Below are 18,415 nucleotides of genomic sequence, written 5' to 3' on the forward strand. Positions count from 1 at the left end.
AGTCGGTTAATATCAAACAGAACCAAACAAAAAGATAAAAAAACAAAACAGCACAGAGGGGGGAAGGTTGCGGCTAACGTGTTGTGTGGCCGTATTGATTATATTAGAAGAATTGATATATGCATGTATATATGTTAGCCAGGATATATACATTAACATATATGCTCAATGTAATCTGGTCTTTTGAGAAAAGGGCGGAGTCATGCAGAAGTGCACGTTAGTGTTAGTATTAATGATGACTCGCTCGCTTGTTCGTTCGTTCGTTCGCACACAGTCCAGATCTTGCAGCGCAAGACACCAAAAATGCACTGATGGCAGCCCCAGTGAAAGACTATCTATCTATCTATCTATCTATCTATCTATCTATCTATCTATCTATCTATCTATCTATCTATCTATCTATCTATCTATCTATCTATCTATCTATCTATCTATCTATCTATCTATCTATCTATCTATCTATCTATCTATCTATCTATCTATCACGTCTGCTTTGGAGTGCCTCGTTGTTGAAAGTGTCCTCACATCACACAGAGAAAGGTGAAAGAGCAAAGTAAGTAAGTAAATAAGTAAGTAAAAAAGTAAGTAAGTAAGTAAGTAAATAAATAGATAAATAAATAATCTGTCACGTCTGCTTTAGAGTGCCTCGTTGTTTGGAGTGTCCTCACATCACACGGAGAAAGGTGAAAGAGCGAGGTAAGTAAATAAATGAATAAAAAAATAAAATAAAAATAAAAACATTAAGTAAGTAAATATATAAATATATAATATGCATTACTGGCATACAGCCATTAGTAGTGGTGAATAATTTTCAGACCAATTGAATATTTCTGGCGGCAAATGGATGGCTTGCCGTGACACAGCGTTTGGAAATCACTGCAATCGTTGAAAAATCTTTTTTTTTCCGAATGAATATATCAACGTGAGTGAATATTTGTGCTATGCTGACATTCACTGGAGGCGCCATCACGGGATGTTTGTTTAGCCGCTTTACAAGTCTGCTGCGTGCGCTCACGTCTCGGGGGTTGCTCTTGGAGAAACAAATCGGGAGAGGGGGGGGGGGGGGGGGGGAGAACTCCAAGGAAAAAAAGAACCCCAAAATAAAACACTTTTCTAAAGCTCAATTGCAATATATTGGACTATAATTCTTCATTTCTCCATAGGGATAGTTGGGAAAGTAAAGAACCAAAGGGGAGGAGGGAAATTTAAAAAAAAAAAAAAAATTATATATAATTTTTGTAGACCTCTTTTGATGCGTCTTTTCAAAGGTAGGGCAGTACTGGATGGCAATAAACAAAAACATGTTTCAAAATATAAAGGAGGCAGAGTTTGGCAGCTACCTGATGGCGGATTGAACGTTGAAAAGCAAACAGAAGAGAAACAGGGAAAAAAAAAACGGAAGGAAAAACCAAACTAGAAGACAGTTAGAATGATAACTACCATATAATGCAGTTTGTTTACCATAGCGTGTCCGATGCCTGCGTGCTACGGGAGAAAACAGGGAAGGGGGGGAAAGGGGTGAAAAAAATAACCAACCGTAAACTCAGGAGAACACACTTTAAGCCCCGCCCCCCCAAAAAAGTGGACGAAAGCCATCTTCTCTCCAAAAAAACTACGCTACAATACTGTAAAAAAAAAACCAAAAAAACATAAAAGAGTCTATCGAGTTGGCTAACGTGGTAATTAATATCCAAATCAAGAAATAAAGAAAGCAGTTGAACCACTAGGCTACAACTAGCGTAAATCTAGAAAAACAAAGGAAAAAAGGGAAACAAGGAGCACACATTTGTTAGTATGTCACGTTGCAGGTTAAGTAGAATGGTTGACATTCCGTGGATGGCGCAGTGTTAGTTTGTGGAAATCATAACTGGGGAGAGGCCAAACCAAAGCACCAATGAACAGAATCAAACTGGAACAAATTTAGATTTTGTTGTTAGTAAAAAAAGACAAGAGTTAGCAAAATTGTGCTGTATGTGTGTTTGTGTGTGTGTTGGGACAATGCACCGCTATATCATGACTTTTTTTTTTTTTTAAAATAGTAATTTCTAAGTGGATCCTTGATGTGAAGGACAATCATTCAATAATCAATCCAATCGGTAATATGACGATCAACGATTAAAGTAAAGGCGTTATTTGCAGACCTCCTAAAAAAGAAAAAGTCACTGTAGGAGAGTTAGCACATGTTGACAGCATTGCCAGGTACCCTATAGGGAAAGATCATCAAAACACACATTGGCTATAAAAAGTCGACACACCCCTGAATGTTTTCCACCATTAAAGTGAACTCAATTAGACAAATTTTCTTGAATGTGTTTGGGAAATTGGAATTCTTGTGGTTTGGTGAAGGTCAAACCGTATGATGGCGCAAACGACACTGCTTGTTACCGAATGAACAGCATACAAACGGTAAAGAATAGCGATGGGAAGTTCTGAACAGGAAAAAAACTTCAAAAGTTCAGAAAAACTCTACTAGAACATCTGAGCTTTATTTTGGGTGCTGACTCCTATTTAACATGAGTTAAATTGTGATAGGTTATTTCTGAGCAGCTGCAATTTTAAGAGGGTGTGCACACTTATGCAACTACATTATCTCAGTTGTTCATCATTTTTAATTGAGTTGCACTGCTTATAGGCCACATTAACATTGGATTTTTTTTCAACACGCGTTTGAAGAGGGGTATGTAGACTTTTGAAATCCAAATGCAATTTGCCATTTTATTATCATCACTATTAGTCTTTACCGAGTCACACTCTCAGCGATTATCGTCGGGTCGTGATTTCCTTCATCAACGACGAGATGTGTTTTTACGCTGCAAAGAATTCGTTATCCGATCACACGTGTGCAAAAGGCGAGCGGAAACGTCACGCAAAGGCGTCGATGGCGAGAAGGCGGGAAAGACGACGAGCCCTACAGTGAGTTCAGCCGCCTGTCTGCTCAGACGCTGGCTAAAAAGCGACTGGCCCAGTTCTGTCACTTGGATGTTGAATCTCCGGCTTGTAAAGTCACATCGGGGGATTACAAGTCGCCTCTGTTGTGTTTCGCTTAGATGAAGAACAAACTGTTGGCTCCCGTTTCCTCCTTTTGCTTTCGTCTCACATTGCGCCACTAAAACCGTCTCTTGTTCTCTCCGCTTCTCATCAGAAAAGCAAACGACGCGTCCTCAAGCCAAAATTGCCTTTCCCATTTTCCTGTTTGGGGCTTTTGGTGTGGAAGAACAACCCCGGCATCATAATCACTTGCGCTTCACCCGCTCGCCACTAGGCGGCGCTCTAACCCTTTGGTCGTCGAGCAGACCTTCATTTGTTGCCCCTCCCTGCTGAGAGAGTCACCTAATTGCGCATTTTGCTGACAGCTACATCACGCTTATGCAAAATAATTATTACAAAAACAGAGCAAAAGGTGGCTGATGACATTTCGGACGAGAATTAAGCGCTACGCAGACATTTTTTTTCATCATTGGATGACACGAACGACATACAGAAATATGTAAAGCAGATTAAAACATGCACGTGGAGACGAGTTAGGGTCAAAGGGCACCTGGGCCATCTGCTAGAAATTATTTGCACACGTTGGCCGATCCAGTTTGTTAGTTCCGGCTCGCCCCCTCACTCGCGGTTTTAAATGAAATTTATGTTCCAGGAAGATCGTCTTTTTAAATATTCTCGAGGCGTGTTTTTAACAAGACATTTAAAAAATACGTTCAACTCACAATGTGCATCACTAATCACAAATATGCATAATTCTGTAGGCGTAAAAAAAGAGTTTTCAACATTCGTCCTGTTTTCATTCTTCTTTCAAATTTACTGAAATGATACTATGCCGCAATCTAGTGGTGGATTGTGGAATTTCAAGATCGTTTCGGCTCGCGAAAGTCATCGGACTCGTCTCGCTACGCTGATCCAACATCGGCGCAGCACGTAATCGGTCTCTACAGCGCGGATACTTCATCGAGTTTGCCGCAACTTCACTCTGTTTGTTTTTTTAATACGCGCGTGCGAGTGGGCCTGTTTTGGCATTCGGAGCCGCCCGCTCCGGCCATTATTAGCTTTGACAAGCCATTCGTTCCAATTACAATTAGCCTCCAAAATGTGAGCTAGTAAGCACGGCGAGCGTAAGTGAAATTGATCGCGTCTCACGGCCGCGCTCGGCCAAGTGATGAGCTCAGCAGCTATTGGGTGTGTAAGCTACTTGCTACACACACGCCTGAAGGCCACAAAAGCTGGTGAAAGCTCTCAAGCAATCTCTGTCATTTGGTAGAAGTTTGAAAAAGGCGTCGAAAGTGCTACGCTGGCTGACAGCTCTCCTCGGTCAAATGAATTAGAATTGCTTACGTGATTGGAATACAGAAAAAAAAAGGAATGTTTTGTATAAAAACAGAATATAGAGATGCATTTTAAAAATGTACTTGGAATGAATCGTACTCGAAAATTTTAATATTGTATACAAATGGAACTGTGGCGCTCTGCAAGACAAAGCAAAAAATATTGACCCAAACAATCTCGAAATTCTTGGTACTCCAATCATGTTCTAAGAAGACATTTCAATCAGCGCCCTGAAGTGATCAAGAGCCTCGAATCTAAGAACTGTTGTTAGTTTGGCAAAGAGAACAATATAGTCAACCTTGCACACTAAATGTAACTCATAGTGACAGATCAGACAAGCGGAGATAATCGTCGGCGGCAGACAGACGGACGTTCCGTTCCAAGTCGGAAGCCAGCGATCCGAAAGCGACAGAATTTCCGGAGGGATTGTGTGTTTACCTGGCGCAGGTTGCGGGTGACGCGTACGTCGTGCCAGCCGTTGTCGTTGAACTTGCCGTTGACGGGCTCCACCAGGGCCTCGAAGGCCCCGGAGCCCAGGTTGATGACCAGCCAGACGGCGCCGCTCTTCAGCGACAGGTTGACGTAGTCGGCCGACTTGCCCGTGTGGAGCATGAGGCCGTTGCGCTGCAGCGTGCGGAAGGACAGCGTGATCTCGTCCGTGCTGCTCTGGATCGGCGTGAGCGACAGGTCGTAGCAGAAGAACTCGTTGCCCTTGAAGGTTGCTACCGACTCTTCCTTTCCTGGGGGGAGGACAAGAAGGCAAGACATTCAAAACACCTCCAAGAAGAATAAAACCTAAAAATCTGAAAAAAAAATCGAAGTCATCACCCAACATTAGCCTTCAAAACGTCTTAGATGATTCGATGTTCTCTGGGAGTCTCCATAACCGACTTGCGCAATCCTCGTTTAGTTTCTCAGCGCGTGCATTTGTACACATCTCCGATCAAATATCTCCAGATGAAACCAATTAGCCGCGCTGATTGACTGCCATGATGCAGCTCGTATTAAAAATGTCTTCCGAATGATAAATCAGTGTGTTTCAAACACTTTGAGATGAATTGATTTGCATTACAGCAAGAAACAAAATGGGGTGAATAGACGAGGAGCTTCCAAAAAACACAACTTCATTGAGGAACGTCTGAGATCTCAACCCAGATGGTTTGAGATGGTGGACTACCAAATCCGGTTTGTCCCGAACGCCCGTATGGGTTTAAGATCCATTCCGGCAAAATCTCATCTGACAAACAACACCTCTTGAAGGTGTTGCCGCAAGCACAACGGTTAAAGATGAGACAACGTCATCGTTGCCTGGAGGGCAAGCCCGACACGCAAACATTTTAGCTTTTACCACGGCTGAGATGGAGAAGCAGCTTCTTTAAAGTCCCATTGTTTCTCTAAATTGACATTTTGAGCTACGCCAGTCAAGTGTGAATTGACGGAGAAAAGAGCCACGAGAGGAGGAACAGAAAGAGATGGATGGAACGGTGGATGGGAAGGAGGGAGGATGCGGGGCGAGGCGGCGTCTGAAAAACAAAAACCCCTTGAGGGAAGCCTCGTGGCGGTGTTGGCAGTGCAAAAGCAGCTATTTACAATCATAGACTAGCTAAGTATGTTAGCGGTTAGCAGCGTGCCGTTTGCCTTTGTGAGCTGATCGCACATTTTCTCTCATTTGCACCTCTTTATTAAACTAGATAAGACGAAAAGGAGACGGCCACCGTCGTCATTCCGAACAACGGGGAGGTTACATCTCCATCGGCTATTGTTTGCTAACAGCGGCGAGGAGATGTCACTTTAGCCAAATTTAATTAGCGCCAACAATTACCACCACCCTCTTAGGTGTCTTTATATACATTTCGCGCTGACGTGGAGACTTAACGTGATAGCTTGATGGAAGTCAGGACCCGCACGAGAGACGAGGCTAAAGTGCCACCGAGGTCTCAATTAAGCTCACAGTAAGCCTCGGCGACATGGAGGAAACTGCCCATTTGAAATGGAGCTACGCATAATAGCCTCTTTATTATTCATTTACTGTGCGCTGTCTGATTGCGGCGCCTTTGGGACATGGCAAGTCCGTTTAAGGAGGTGGCGAGGAGATGATTGCCCGCACACAATGGCTTCATGGAACCTACGTTGGAGATACTACCATGACAACCAGAAAAAGGAAATTCAGCTCCGGAGATTCAAAACCTAGCTACAAGCGTTTCTACTCAATTAGCTTATTTGTCGGGAAAGCGAGTATGAATGTAAACATTTAGCGATACACTGGGTTTTGATCCTATCTTGTAAATTTCCACTTTAGATGTGACTTTGTGTAACATCTTTTTACACAACACGCACTGGACGGTAAGGCCAAGAAAGCAGCGCCTGTCGCAGATGAGGATCCCGCCCGCCTCGCTAAGTTTCTCAAGGGCCACTTCACTTTCAAAGAGCTAAGATAGAGCGGAGGACAAAATGGCCGCCCACGTAGCGAACCTTTGCTCAGTGACCCGTGCAAATACGCAGAAGCCGGTGGAAGCTGGCGGAAGGCAGCTTGTCTGTTGTGATCCGCGGGTATTTATAAAGTGTCTTCACTTGACTCGCACACAACACCACAACTGGTGGTAATAAAAATAGCACAAAGAAGTATGCATATAATTTTTTTTTTTTTTTAAATCAAGGTCTTCCCCAGTGCAACACGTCTTAGCTTGATTGGAACCCCGTGCGAGACCCTCTTTTGCGAAGATGTCCGTCAATGTTTATTTCGAAAAAGCATCGAAAACCTTTTGTGTTATCACAAAGCCCGGCCGCACATATTTCCCATGACGGGAATTGTGAGTTTTGTGGTAGTGGTGTGTGATACTGATTATTTCGGTATCGCCGATACTTTACAATAATTAAGGAAGATGCATCAAATTGCCAATTACCTTTTTTGTGACATTTGCCTTTTTATGATTAAACTGTTAAAAGCTAGGACATAGTTCACCAATGTCTGCATTTTGTTAATTTCGTTAACTTCATTTTTTTCCCCTCGCTCTACATGATCCACTCCCCCGATTTGCATCCTTTCTTAACAGTAAATATAAATCACTGAAGGTCAAAACATACTAAATAGTGCGAATCCTTTCAAATCCAAGTTCACCTACGATTAAGGCCATCCAAACCTTTTATTGGTTCCGAATAAAATTTTCATGTGATGAATCTTTTTTGATGAGGTACAGTAGATGCAGAGGCGGAGGCTTCCGATCAGGCACCCGACTTAATTGCTAAAACTGAAGTCAACCGACATAGTAACGCGTTCGTCAAAGCCGTGACTAAGTGCGGTGGTGGATGTCATGCGTTTCAAGAGCCTTTGAGTACTCTTGATTGGATTCCGTTTTTTATTTTTTTTTAATTTTCCCTCCTCCACCTTTCAATGTTGCTGCAGGTCACATTATGTGTGTGCCTTTGCGTTGATTTCATCTGTTGATTGACAGCATTTGAAGGTCTTTGCGAGTAGCGAGATTGGCACACATGCTATATTGGCGGATTGGCTATTTCCAATGTCGACGATTAAAAAAATATATATATCTATTTGACTAATTTTATCTTTCAATTTTTTTCACAAGTTTTGGCAGATAAGTGCGATGATGTAAATGATGAGGTGCAGGGAACATATGGAAGAATAGTGTTACGTAAAGAAAGATGTCTTGTCAAATATACTCAGCGGTATTTATAAAAAAAGAATTTGACAAACCTTTTCAACAACAGACATTTCATTTCAGTTTCACACACAGCCTAATGCGAATGTACTAGGAATCTTAATGAAGACCAATTTAAAATAAATTAATAAATACAACAATACAAAAAAAAAAGCAGCAGCAGCACAGTGACAGATCTGAGGATGCAGAGGAGAAAATGAAAGAAAATAACACAATGAGTAGTAGCGTGGAGCCCTTTGTTTAATACTCATTGTAGAGGTTACCGTTCTTTTTGGTTTGTTTGCCTGCCTGTGAAAATCATGCTAAAAATATTACACAAGCACATCTGTGCTATGGCTTGAACAATATTTTACGGATGCAAAAGGAGCCAGGAAATAAATAAATAAAATAATTCAAAACAAATATATATATATATTAGTTTTAAATTATTTAATTTTACATATATATATAAAATGTGACATTTCAACATTTGAACAATTTGACAACATTTTGATTTCATTTTGTAAGCGTACGTAACTCGTCGCCATATAAAATCTTGCCTGCGGTTTGGGGCCCCCCACACTGTTTTCGGTTCTGGTACGTTGAGGTTCATCGCAACACGCCGACACAAACATCCACACGCGCACAATGCGGCGATAACCGGCTGGCGTGATCGGACAAATGAGCTGTTAGTTGCTTACTCTCGGGGGTTATTGACAAGAGAAGCAGCAGTTGTGCCGGTGCACTGTTTGTCTAATAACCAAGGCTACGTTTCAATTTCACATCTCACTGAACAGCCTGCTTAGGCTCGTGAGATTGATATGACATCAGGCTCTGCGAGAGACTCTGTGTGTGTCTGTGTGTGTGTGTGTTGTGTGGTTGAGGAGGGACTCACACAGTCTCACAATCAAACCGGCTGAAATTGACAATACTCTGGCACTCCGCTATTGAATTCCAAGTTCTCACTTTCAGCTGCAAGCTAAAGTTTGAATGTAAACAAACAGCTCGTCCAATAAGACGATAAGATATTACTTTATTTTGTCCCACAAGGGGGAAAGAGCTAAAAACGGTTATAATTTAATTTAGCTAATAGAATATAAAGGAGTGAAACTACTAATGAAGGAGAATGTCAACATGTAAAAGAGTTGCCGATTCAACGAACGATTCAACAAACGATTCCACCAACTCACGTCATGACTGAAATGCCGATTTCTTTTTTTTTTTTTTCAAACGGGCCAGCTTGATGCAGAATTAGCAGTCAATTACAAAATCATTAGTCACTCCAGAATGAAATGGCACATTCCGCGTTTGAATTTTATATAATCGGCTGCCACGACAACAATAATCGAAAGATCCCATTTTAGGTCATTGGCACTGACGGTAGTATGTCACGATGGAAAAAAAAAATCGTTGCTTGCATCTGGAGATGACACATGGGAGCTCGTGGGATGGCGGAGGAGGAGGAGGAGGAGACAATGTCACAGTGTCAGCCATTGCCTGCAACAAGGCTGGGCTGAAGAAGAGAGCAAAGTATGCTAACCTTCCATCACTGCTCGCTTCCTCTCATCCCAACGCCGAGCCTCACAATTCCCTCAAGAAGCATTTCCATCACTTTTCGACATCCCTCAACATGAATATTTGACAAGAGAGAGTCTCCACCTCACTACACACACATTTGATCCCAAGCATCCCCTGACAAGCACAATTAAAGAGTAACAGAAATGAACATTGACTGGATTTGCTTTGAACCCCTTCCGTGTTGTGATCTGATTCAATTAGAGCTCTCTCTCGTGACTCAGTCGAAAAAAAAATTGGAAAATATTATCGCCACCCACAAATAAATCGATTATATATAGATTGTATATATAGATTATATATATAAACACATTTATATATATTTTATACATTTTTTATATTTTTTTATATATTTTATATATTTATTTTTACTGAGAATTTTTTTTGATTATATATAGGTTGTATATATAGATCATATATTTATATAAAAAAATATATATAGTATATAAAAACATTTATATATATTTTATATATTTTTATATATTTATATACATTTTTTATATATTTTATATTTTTTTTTACAGAGAAAATTTTTGGATTGGAAATATTTTCTTGCATCGAATTGAACCGACACTTTTCATCTATTTGATCTTTTTTTACGATTAATTCCAAAATGTTACTTAATTAAATATCTGTGGCAAGCTTCACAGACAAACGATTGTGATTAATTACAGAAAATTGTGCAGTTAACTGATCAAAAATGATAATGGTTCTCTGGAGCACACGATGATTCATCAATGTGTCAAACGGCCGCGATGTAGCAAGGAAGTTTTATTTGAGATTCTTTTCTTTTTCTATTCCTATAAGGCAGCGGTCTCACGGGAACCCGCCACGTTGAATCGAGGCCAGCATCGGTTCACCACCGATCCCTGGATGCGTTGATCATCATTAATATGTTTTTCCCAATTTTCGTGTTCCTCCACAAAAGGTGCACCTAAAGTCAGCTCCCATTTGAACGCTATTTGCTATCTTCAGTGTCCGTTTGCAGCATTCTTGCCGCTCCCCCCTTGGCATGTAATCGTCCCCTCCAAGTTTGCCGCCCGCGCCTCAGCACGCCATCGCGGCGCTACCTTTTCTCGGCGGCCCACTTTCCCCCTCCTGTCACAGCTCATTCTCTCCCTCCCACAGCAGCTGCGTGAAGAACAGGCCGGCCATGCCAAGCGCCATTTGATTAGCCTCGTTCTGGCAGCCGCAGTAATTGTCGGGACAAGTCCTCTCTTTCCTCCCCTCGTCCCCGCCCCCCCCTCCTCCCTTCGTCAATGTATCTCTGTCTTTTCTTCATCAACGCCGCCAGATGAGATGCATCCTCATCAGGCTGTTCTGCATTCGGGTTTTTGATTCCTATCCTCCCACATATTCCAGGATCACAGTTTTTAACACACACACACACACATACACGTTTTCCTATTCTGCAGGGGACTCGTGAAACAACCCGAACCAACGGTCACCCTTCGTGCCGGTTAATGACTTTTATGCCCGGCACGCATCACTTGGAACGAGCTTGAGTGACACGTGACATCAGTGGTCATGACAGCGTGGACTGTGAAGGGGGGCAGAAGGAAGTGACCTGGGGAGACACGATGAGCACACTTCTTTTGTCGTCATCCTTCGCTTACTAAGCCACAACCTCTTGTTCGTACAAAGCAGCAACATGAAGTGACCTCTCCCTTACGGGGCCGGACTCCTCCAGCAGAAAACATTTTCTTGGGCAAATTTTGGATAAATAATTCAGGCTCGGCAAGAGTAACACGTCCGGCTCAAACAACTGAAGCCATCACAAAAAACACAACACGACCTCTTTGGCGACGGGAAAACTTCACCCCATTCATTTTTCAAAGTGGGGCAAGGCGGACATTTCTTTTGTGTCCTCTGTGACATCCAAAATAAAAATCAATGCGTCTTGTCGCCCGATGCATTAAACGCCGAATCGATGAGTAATGTCACAGTCATTTTTCCTCATCGTCCGACCAATGGGATGCGACGAAAATACCTGGCGCCGCCCGGGAGGTTGGAATTGAGACGACGGAGCGAGGCATGCTGGGATTCCTCACCGAAAATAAAAACAACCTCACACTTGCTATATCATCACCTAGAAACACAAACAGCTAGTTAAAGAATTTTACCTGCTCATTATCATAATCTTTGTAACTGAATAAAAAAAAAAATCCCAAAGCTTCTCCGCATCTAAACAATATTACCAAGTAAATGTCCCGTATCCCGCCGCAAAATAATTTCGAATCCAATATAGTCTGAGTTCATAATTCTCAAACGGTGTCAAGAAATTGCGTGGTCGGAAAGATATTCAATCATCATAAAAAAAAAGCGGCGCCCTGCAGGAATTCCCATCGACGGCATCGTGCACACTTTGAGGCCTGCACGTGCGTGGCCGGCCCGACAGAGGGATAAACCAAATCAGCCACACATATAAATTGGTAAAAATGTATGAGGGCATCCCTTCAAAGTGCTACAATCATAAAGCTCAAGCCTGTAATAATCCTCCACTCCTTCAATATTTATGGGCCAACGCTCACAATCTCCCACTTCTCTTTTATTATTTGTCAGCAGAGATGATTCAGCCTCCGGAGGCCTGCTATATACACACACACATGGCGAGATTCGAGAAGGAAAAAGAAAAAAAAAAAAAGCCGAGCGACAGGGGCACGGCTCATCATTGCTTATTACACCGGCTGCATCTCTATCGCTCGCCTCGGGTCAACAAACATCTCAGGAAGTGTGGCAGAGGTTGGACGTGATGGCAGGTAAGCAGCTCTGGCAAACATCTTCTGTTGTGCTTTCATATCATTTGCCTGAGCTAATCGTAACGCGGCAGATTGAGACACGGCGGAGATGAATGGTGACGACCGACCCGGCAGAGGAGCGAAAAGCTTATTTGGGTTATTTGCACTTTTTGCGGCGGCGGCGGCGGCGGCGTATGACTTTTGGTCATGATGAGAAAAGTTGTGTGTGCATTTTCTAGGGAGTCCAATGGAAACCTTTGATTCTTATCAAATGTAGCAGTCAGAAATAAATGAACTGTAGACAACACAGACAGATCAGAAGTGTCGCCCTTCAGGAAGATTGAAACCCAAACTGTAGTTTGAAACCCTAGTTTGAAACCCTAACCTTACTTTAAAACCCTACTTTGAAACCCTAACCCTAGTTTTAAACCCTAACCCTAGAATGAAATCCTAATTTGAAACTCTAATCCTAGTATGAAATCCTAATTTTAAACCCTAACCCTAGTTTAAAATCCTAACCCCATTTCGAGACCTTAACACTAGCTTTAAACCCTAGTTTGAAACCCTAACTCTAGTATGAAGCCCTACTTTGAAACCCTAACCCTTGTTTGAAACCCTAACCTTAGCTTTAAACCTTACTTTGTTTGAAACCCTAACCCTAGTTTGAAACCATACTAGATAGATAGTGAGATAGATAGATAGATAGATAGATAGATAGATAGATAGATAGATAGATAGATAGATAGATAGATAGATAGATAGATAGATAGATAGATAGATAGATAGATAGATAGATAGATAGATAGATAGATAGATAGATTGAAGAAATAAAAGATAAAGATAAAAACAGGTACAGAGAGACAGGTAGCTTTACAGAGTAAACATGGCTGACATCGTGACACCGCGTACCTACGCAAAGTCTGCAATCTAAAACGACGTCTCCTAAAGTGGCCCTGAGAGGAAATGCCTTTCAGAAATGAATGCGTGGTGGGAAGGACGAAATTGAGGACCTGATTAAAACGCAAATGGAGGGGAAAAAAAAATGATTTCCTATTTTGAAGGCCTGCCATAATAGACGGAGAAGGTAATGGGGGGAGGGACGGGGGGGTGCTTGCATTGTTATTTGTCTGGTTGGGGCGTTAAGCTATAGCTTCTCATTATAGGACATTCCCAGTTTCTGCTCCACTATCTCCTTTTGCCACCACAGACGGTGAGGACAGGGACTCCTCGACCAGATTACCAAAATGAAACCATCCTAATCTCTCTTCACAGCTAATTACACCCAGAAGAAAACATTCCAACGCAACCGCATCCTTCCCGTCGGCGGAATCGGCCAAATGACCTTGAAGCTCGTCAAGGAGACGAGCCCGCCGGCCGGGGTGGACTCACTTTTCACGCCAATCAAAGCTCCTCGCTGTGAACCTTGGTGAGTTCAACATTAACCCTGAGTCAGATGGTGAGCAGAAGGGTCACGCCCACGTTTGCTGCCCTCTCCTTGTCCTGCTCACTCATCACCTCCAAAGTCCCGACCCGCTCGCGGTGTTTATTCTGAGCCACCCGGGAAGTGGATGGAATGTCACTTGCTTGACATCCATTAGGTCGGCGTCACCCGTAAATCCTCGCTCACATGCGAATACTTTGCCAACGGCCACATAATTACATTTCAAAGACGCAGCTCGCGTTGACCTCCAGGAGGAGCTTGCCATTGTAAATAACGGGCGCCGTAAATCTTATGCACATGTATGCGCCGGTCGGAGACCCGCATGTAGATTGAATCGAATCTCGGCGCGCAAATGTTATCACGAGGTCGTGCGGGGGCAAGGCCATTCGGGGCGCTATTCTCCACCAATCGGATGGCGGCGATTCAAGATGGCGGCAACGTAGCGCCAAAATGGCTGGTCGCCATTCCGATCGAGTTTAATGAAGCAAACTCGAGGTGAGAAATGGCTTTGGTTAAGACTCTGTTGAATTATTAACAAGTCTACGGGCGAGGTAAACAGATGTGAAAAGAAAATAAATGGTGAGAGATCCCACCGGGGGAGGCCAGCATATTTTTGTATGAAGGCCAAGCAAACGAGTCTAGCCGCCATCTTAGAATTTCGTCTGATTTTGGAACTGGGAGTAAATAGTCCCTGGTCTTCACTGGCTAATCCAGACCATCGCACATAACGAGAACCAGCATGTGAGTGATCGGAGTCTAATTAGTTCCTCTTTTGGGTCCATCGAGCGAGCCCATTTGTTGGCTCATAGGTTCTCGTCTCTGTTCCTGCACCTCAAATGGTTGTTTTACTTCAACATATTCTTGTCGAACAATCTTGTCATTTGTGGCCATTTGATTAATAGAAATAGTCCAATTGTATTTCCAGTCTCGTACAGAAGTCTGTCTCCATCTGTTCATCGCATCACTTTTCAAAAAGAGGCAAATAGATCCAAGAATGGAATCGAAAATGGCAGCAGCTGCTAGCGCGGGCTAATGAGTGAAAAAGGGAACGGGAGGCTCTAATTGAGGACATGTTGTTTTCCAGAGGATGCCACGATGAGTGAAAAACATTTTTTTTTTTTCGCTGTCTCTTCAGCATCAAATTAAACCAAGCCCAGAAGACGTCTTGTGGCACTGGTTCGGCCATGGACTGAAAACGGAATCGGTGGATTCAACTAGCTTAAAACAACAAGCTGTGTTTTGAATCAAATCAAACATGCTGGCTCGAGTGAACGATGTTGGCAAATTCCAAAATGGAAATATTCCAAGCGAATAAAAGACAGGTGTTTGACACGTGTGATTTCAAATGAATCACAAAAGTCCCAAAATCAGAAAGTTTTGCTTTGGTGAGCAAAACATTGGCACCTGCAGAACTGGCTGCATCACTCCCACCGACCGAATAAAACGCAAGCCGATGCCAGGCGATGGCACCAATGCCGTATCACCATGGCGACTGGCTGAGCGGTAGCTCGTGTCGCAGCCAGCGGCGGCGGCAAGCCAATGGGACGGACCCCGACCGGATCACAATGGACCCCACTGGGTCGTCCATTGAAGTTACGGAAGCTCAGCACATTCTAAAGCAAATTCCAAAACATCAGAGTTGAGATCCAACACGGAGACATTGGAATTTCAAAAACAGGAGCGAGTATTGATTTATCACCATCGAGGCTGCCACCAGAACCAGATTGGTACCATCGTTTACGTATACAGCGTTCAAACATGATTGCACATTCCTAATTGCCGCCCCGCTGATCGCCATGGCAACAAAGGCTCCGAGCGTCACGTCAGAGTTGCCGTTCCGTTGTACAATCAGTCTTTCCTCCCCCCCTCGCTCTAATTTCCCTCATTAACTCTGAATCAGATATTGAAAAAAGTAAGTAATGCCCTCATTCATTTTTAATAACGTTCATCTGAGCTTGTCGTTACTCAAACTCCCCCCGCTTCGCTTTTTTTATTTTCCAAAACCTGCCACTGGGAGGGAGTTTGGATTCGAAGGCCGCCGCGTTGACGTTTTCAAACGAGCGGTCGCGTGAAAGTGTGACGGGGAACAAAACCATCCGCCATTCCGACATTCGACCTCGAAGGCGCGGCGGCTAAGAAGGTTGCGGATCGTATATCGCCACATTAATCACAGAAGAGCTCAAGACAGTCTTGACTCATCTACCAGCTACAATAGGCCAAGTATGCCGCCATTTTCCCCGCGCAGACGTACGCACTTGACATCCGTCCTTGCTTTCAACTTGACCTCTGCTTGACGTTAGCGAAAACGCCCCCGCGTGAGGCCGTTCGGCCGACGTGCAGCGTTGCTGTAACAACGCTTCCGAGTGTCGAGTCAATAAAACCTCGGCCGGAGTTCTCGCCGTCTTATCAGGCTCCCCGCAGCCTTCGTCCTCGCTAACGGTCAATAGTTGGAATCCATAAGTGAGCGTCTGATGCAGGCTGAGGTGTCAAGTCGTCCCGGTAGCGCTATTAGCGCCGGTTAGCAAGCGCTGGATGTCAAGTGTTTGGTGTGTAGTCGTGATTCCAAGCAGCTGGCCGGCGCCACGCTGTGTTTCTCGGGAGGCGGCCCACTGAGCACGCCCGCCGCATGCGAGCGGCGTGTTGCAATACGTTTGTGCAAAGCACTCTCGGCTGCCCGTGTGATGGATACGCCTCTTTGTGGCACGGGTTAGAAGGCATCCTTGATGGGAGAGGCCAGCCGTTCATCACTCGCCGGCTCGCGCCACCTCCCAAAGCCCCCCCCCCCGCCCCCCCCAACTATCCATTCTCGCCACCTCATGACAAATTGCTTACACAAGAAATGTGTTCTTGGACTTTTGTGCCATTTTTCCTCCTCCCCCCCACCAGCCTTTCTTCGTCTTTTCCCCTAATTGCTTCTTTTTCTTTCTTTCCCTTCGTCTCAGCCTTAGAGCTGACCATCTCTCATTGGAAGCGCCCTGGTTAACAATTTGCCAATGTTTTTCCATTTACTTTCAATCTACGGCCATCTTTGCTGAAGTAAGCCGAACGCTAACTGTGTCACGAGCTACGCTAAGGGCGAAACTCAATGACAAATCACAACGCTGGCGCTGCGGGGACGGTCATTGCGACCACGGCCCCTCGGGGAACAAGACGACGACTTTGAAAATGTCGTGGAATACCATCGGTAGTAATAATGAAGACGCTATCTCTTGCTTCTAAAACATGGACATGCTAATGCTAACGGTTAAGCATGGACCATTGGCATTAGCATGTCCACAAGATATATAATGAGCCATTTGGGCGGTGCGGATTTAATCTTTGAAACGATCGGGACCATCAACTAGGTGTTCTCAAAACTGGCGGCTGGTATTTTGCCCGACAGCGTACGAAAACGGAATTTTCCATGCTTAACTACTTGACATGCTAATGCTAACGGTTAAGCATGGACCGTTGGCATTAGCATTAGCATGTCCACAAGAGATATAATGAGCCATTTGGGCCGTGCGGATTTAATCTTTGAAACGATCGGGACCATCAACTAGGTGTTCTCAGAACTGGCGGCTGGGATTTTGCCCAACAGCGTATGAAAACGGAATTTTCCATGATTAACTACTTGACTTTAGCCGCGGCAGGCACGTGCAAACGCATCTCGGCAGCCTCCTAAAGAAAGTAGATGTTGATTATGTACACACACGTCCCCCTTATGAGTGGCTGCAAAATCATTTCGTCTTTGTTTACCCACAGCTGACAAAGAATATACCCGGGGATTTATGCGCTTCGTCGGTCGGCGAGTAAGTGCTCCCTCCGCCGCAACTCATCCACTTATCTCGCTGACGAGATGTTAAGTGAAATGCAAGCCGGCTGCGGCGTGGCACCTCGCTGTCGCCGCCCATGCTCGCTATTCGCCGAGCAAAAGGAGCCAAATTAGCCTCCCTCGCAGGCAAAGCAAACGACGTCCGGGATGGGAAGCCGCTACCGCCGTCAATAAGCTCGTTAATGGGGCCAGCTTGATAAACGGACTCATTCATCATCAATTTCCCCGGTAAGGCACGACGGGAACGAATTCTCTCCTCTTCAGGCTTAGGGAGGAGGCCGCCCCGTCCTTGATGATTAATTTGAATATACACAGCTACGTCAACATTAATACTGATTGCTGATTAAGTTCCGATCCATTACGCTCGCTCAACCAAGACGCCGTGGCGCCCCGGCCCACCCTTCCTCTTAATCCATTTATTCCTCTCCATTTTCCTTTTGTCTCGTTTCTCCAGGCGCTTCTGAGATTTGTGCGCAGCCACCCGAGGGACTTGTTGACAGGCTTCCCTTGCACCCGAGGTTAAAAAGTCACACACAAACAACAGTTATCGCTATCGTTTTCCTTGCCAATCATCTCCAAAGCGGACCGCCGTGTCACGTTCTCCGGGTTTATTGTCTGGCGACTATTTCAGGATCAGCGCTTAAACATTCGAGATGCGGCGTAAAGGTCACCAAATAATGGAACCTTTTCCCAACAGAGGAAAGCGAAAGATGGACCAATTAACTGGCATCCCTCAAATCATCCTTAATATCCTCAACTTTCCTTCGCGAGGATTTTGAATCGTAAGCATGTGGAGCGCTCACAGCTCCCGTTCACGCGAGGGGTCATTTAAATCAAGCCGGCGAGAAGCGTCGTCTGAGGTCCCTGT

The 18,415-nt window shown here is 44.2% G+C and overlaps 1 protein-coding gene across 9 annotated transcripts in view; it reads right to left on the minus strand.

Annotated features, from left to right (window-relative positions):
- Nucleotides 1–18,415, minus strand: part of nrxn2b (neurexin 2b) — a 243,218-nt gene that overhangs the window by 111,552 nt on the left and 113,251 nt on the right. For 8 of the 9 annotated variants that reach the window (XM_088392174.1, XM_088392166.1, XM_088392112.1 and 5 more), the window contains 2 exons: nt 4,762–5,063; nt 1,462–1,485 (listed from right to left, as the gene is read on the minus strand). In XM_088392174.1, the coding sequence (XP_088248300.1) occupies nt 1,462–1,485; nt 4,762–5,063 (326 nt within the window). The remainder of the gene's footprint in view (nt 1–1,461; nt 1,486–4,761; nt 5,064–18,415) is intronic. The other variant, XM_088392140.1, reaches the window with a different exon arrangement.

This window comes from Syngnathus floridae, chromosome 1 (assembly GCF_059516105.1).
Source record: "Syngnathus floridae isolate MCC-2025c chromosome 1, RoL_Sflo_1.0, whole genome shotgun sequence".
In the NCBI taxonomy this organism is placed as follows: Eukaryota; Metazoa; Chordata; class Actinopteri; order Syngnathiformes; family Syngnathidae; genus Syngnathus; species Syngnathus floridae.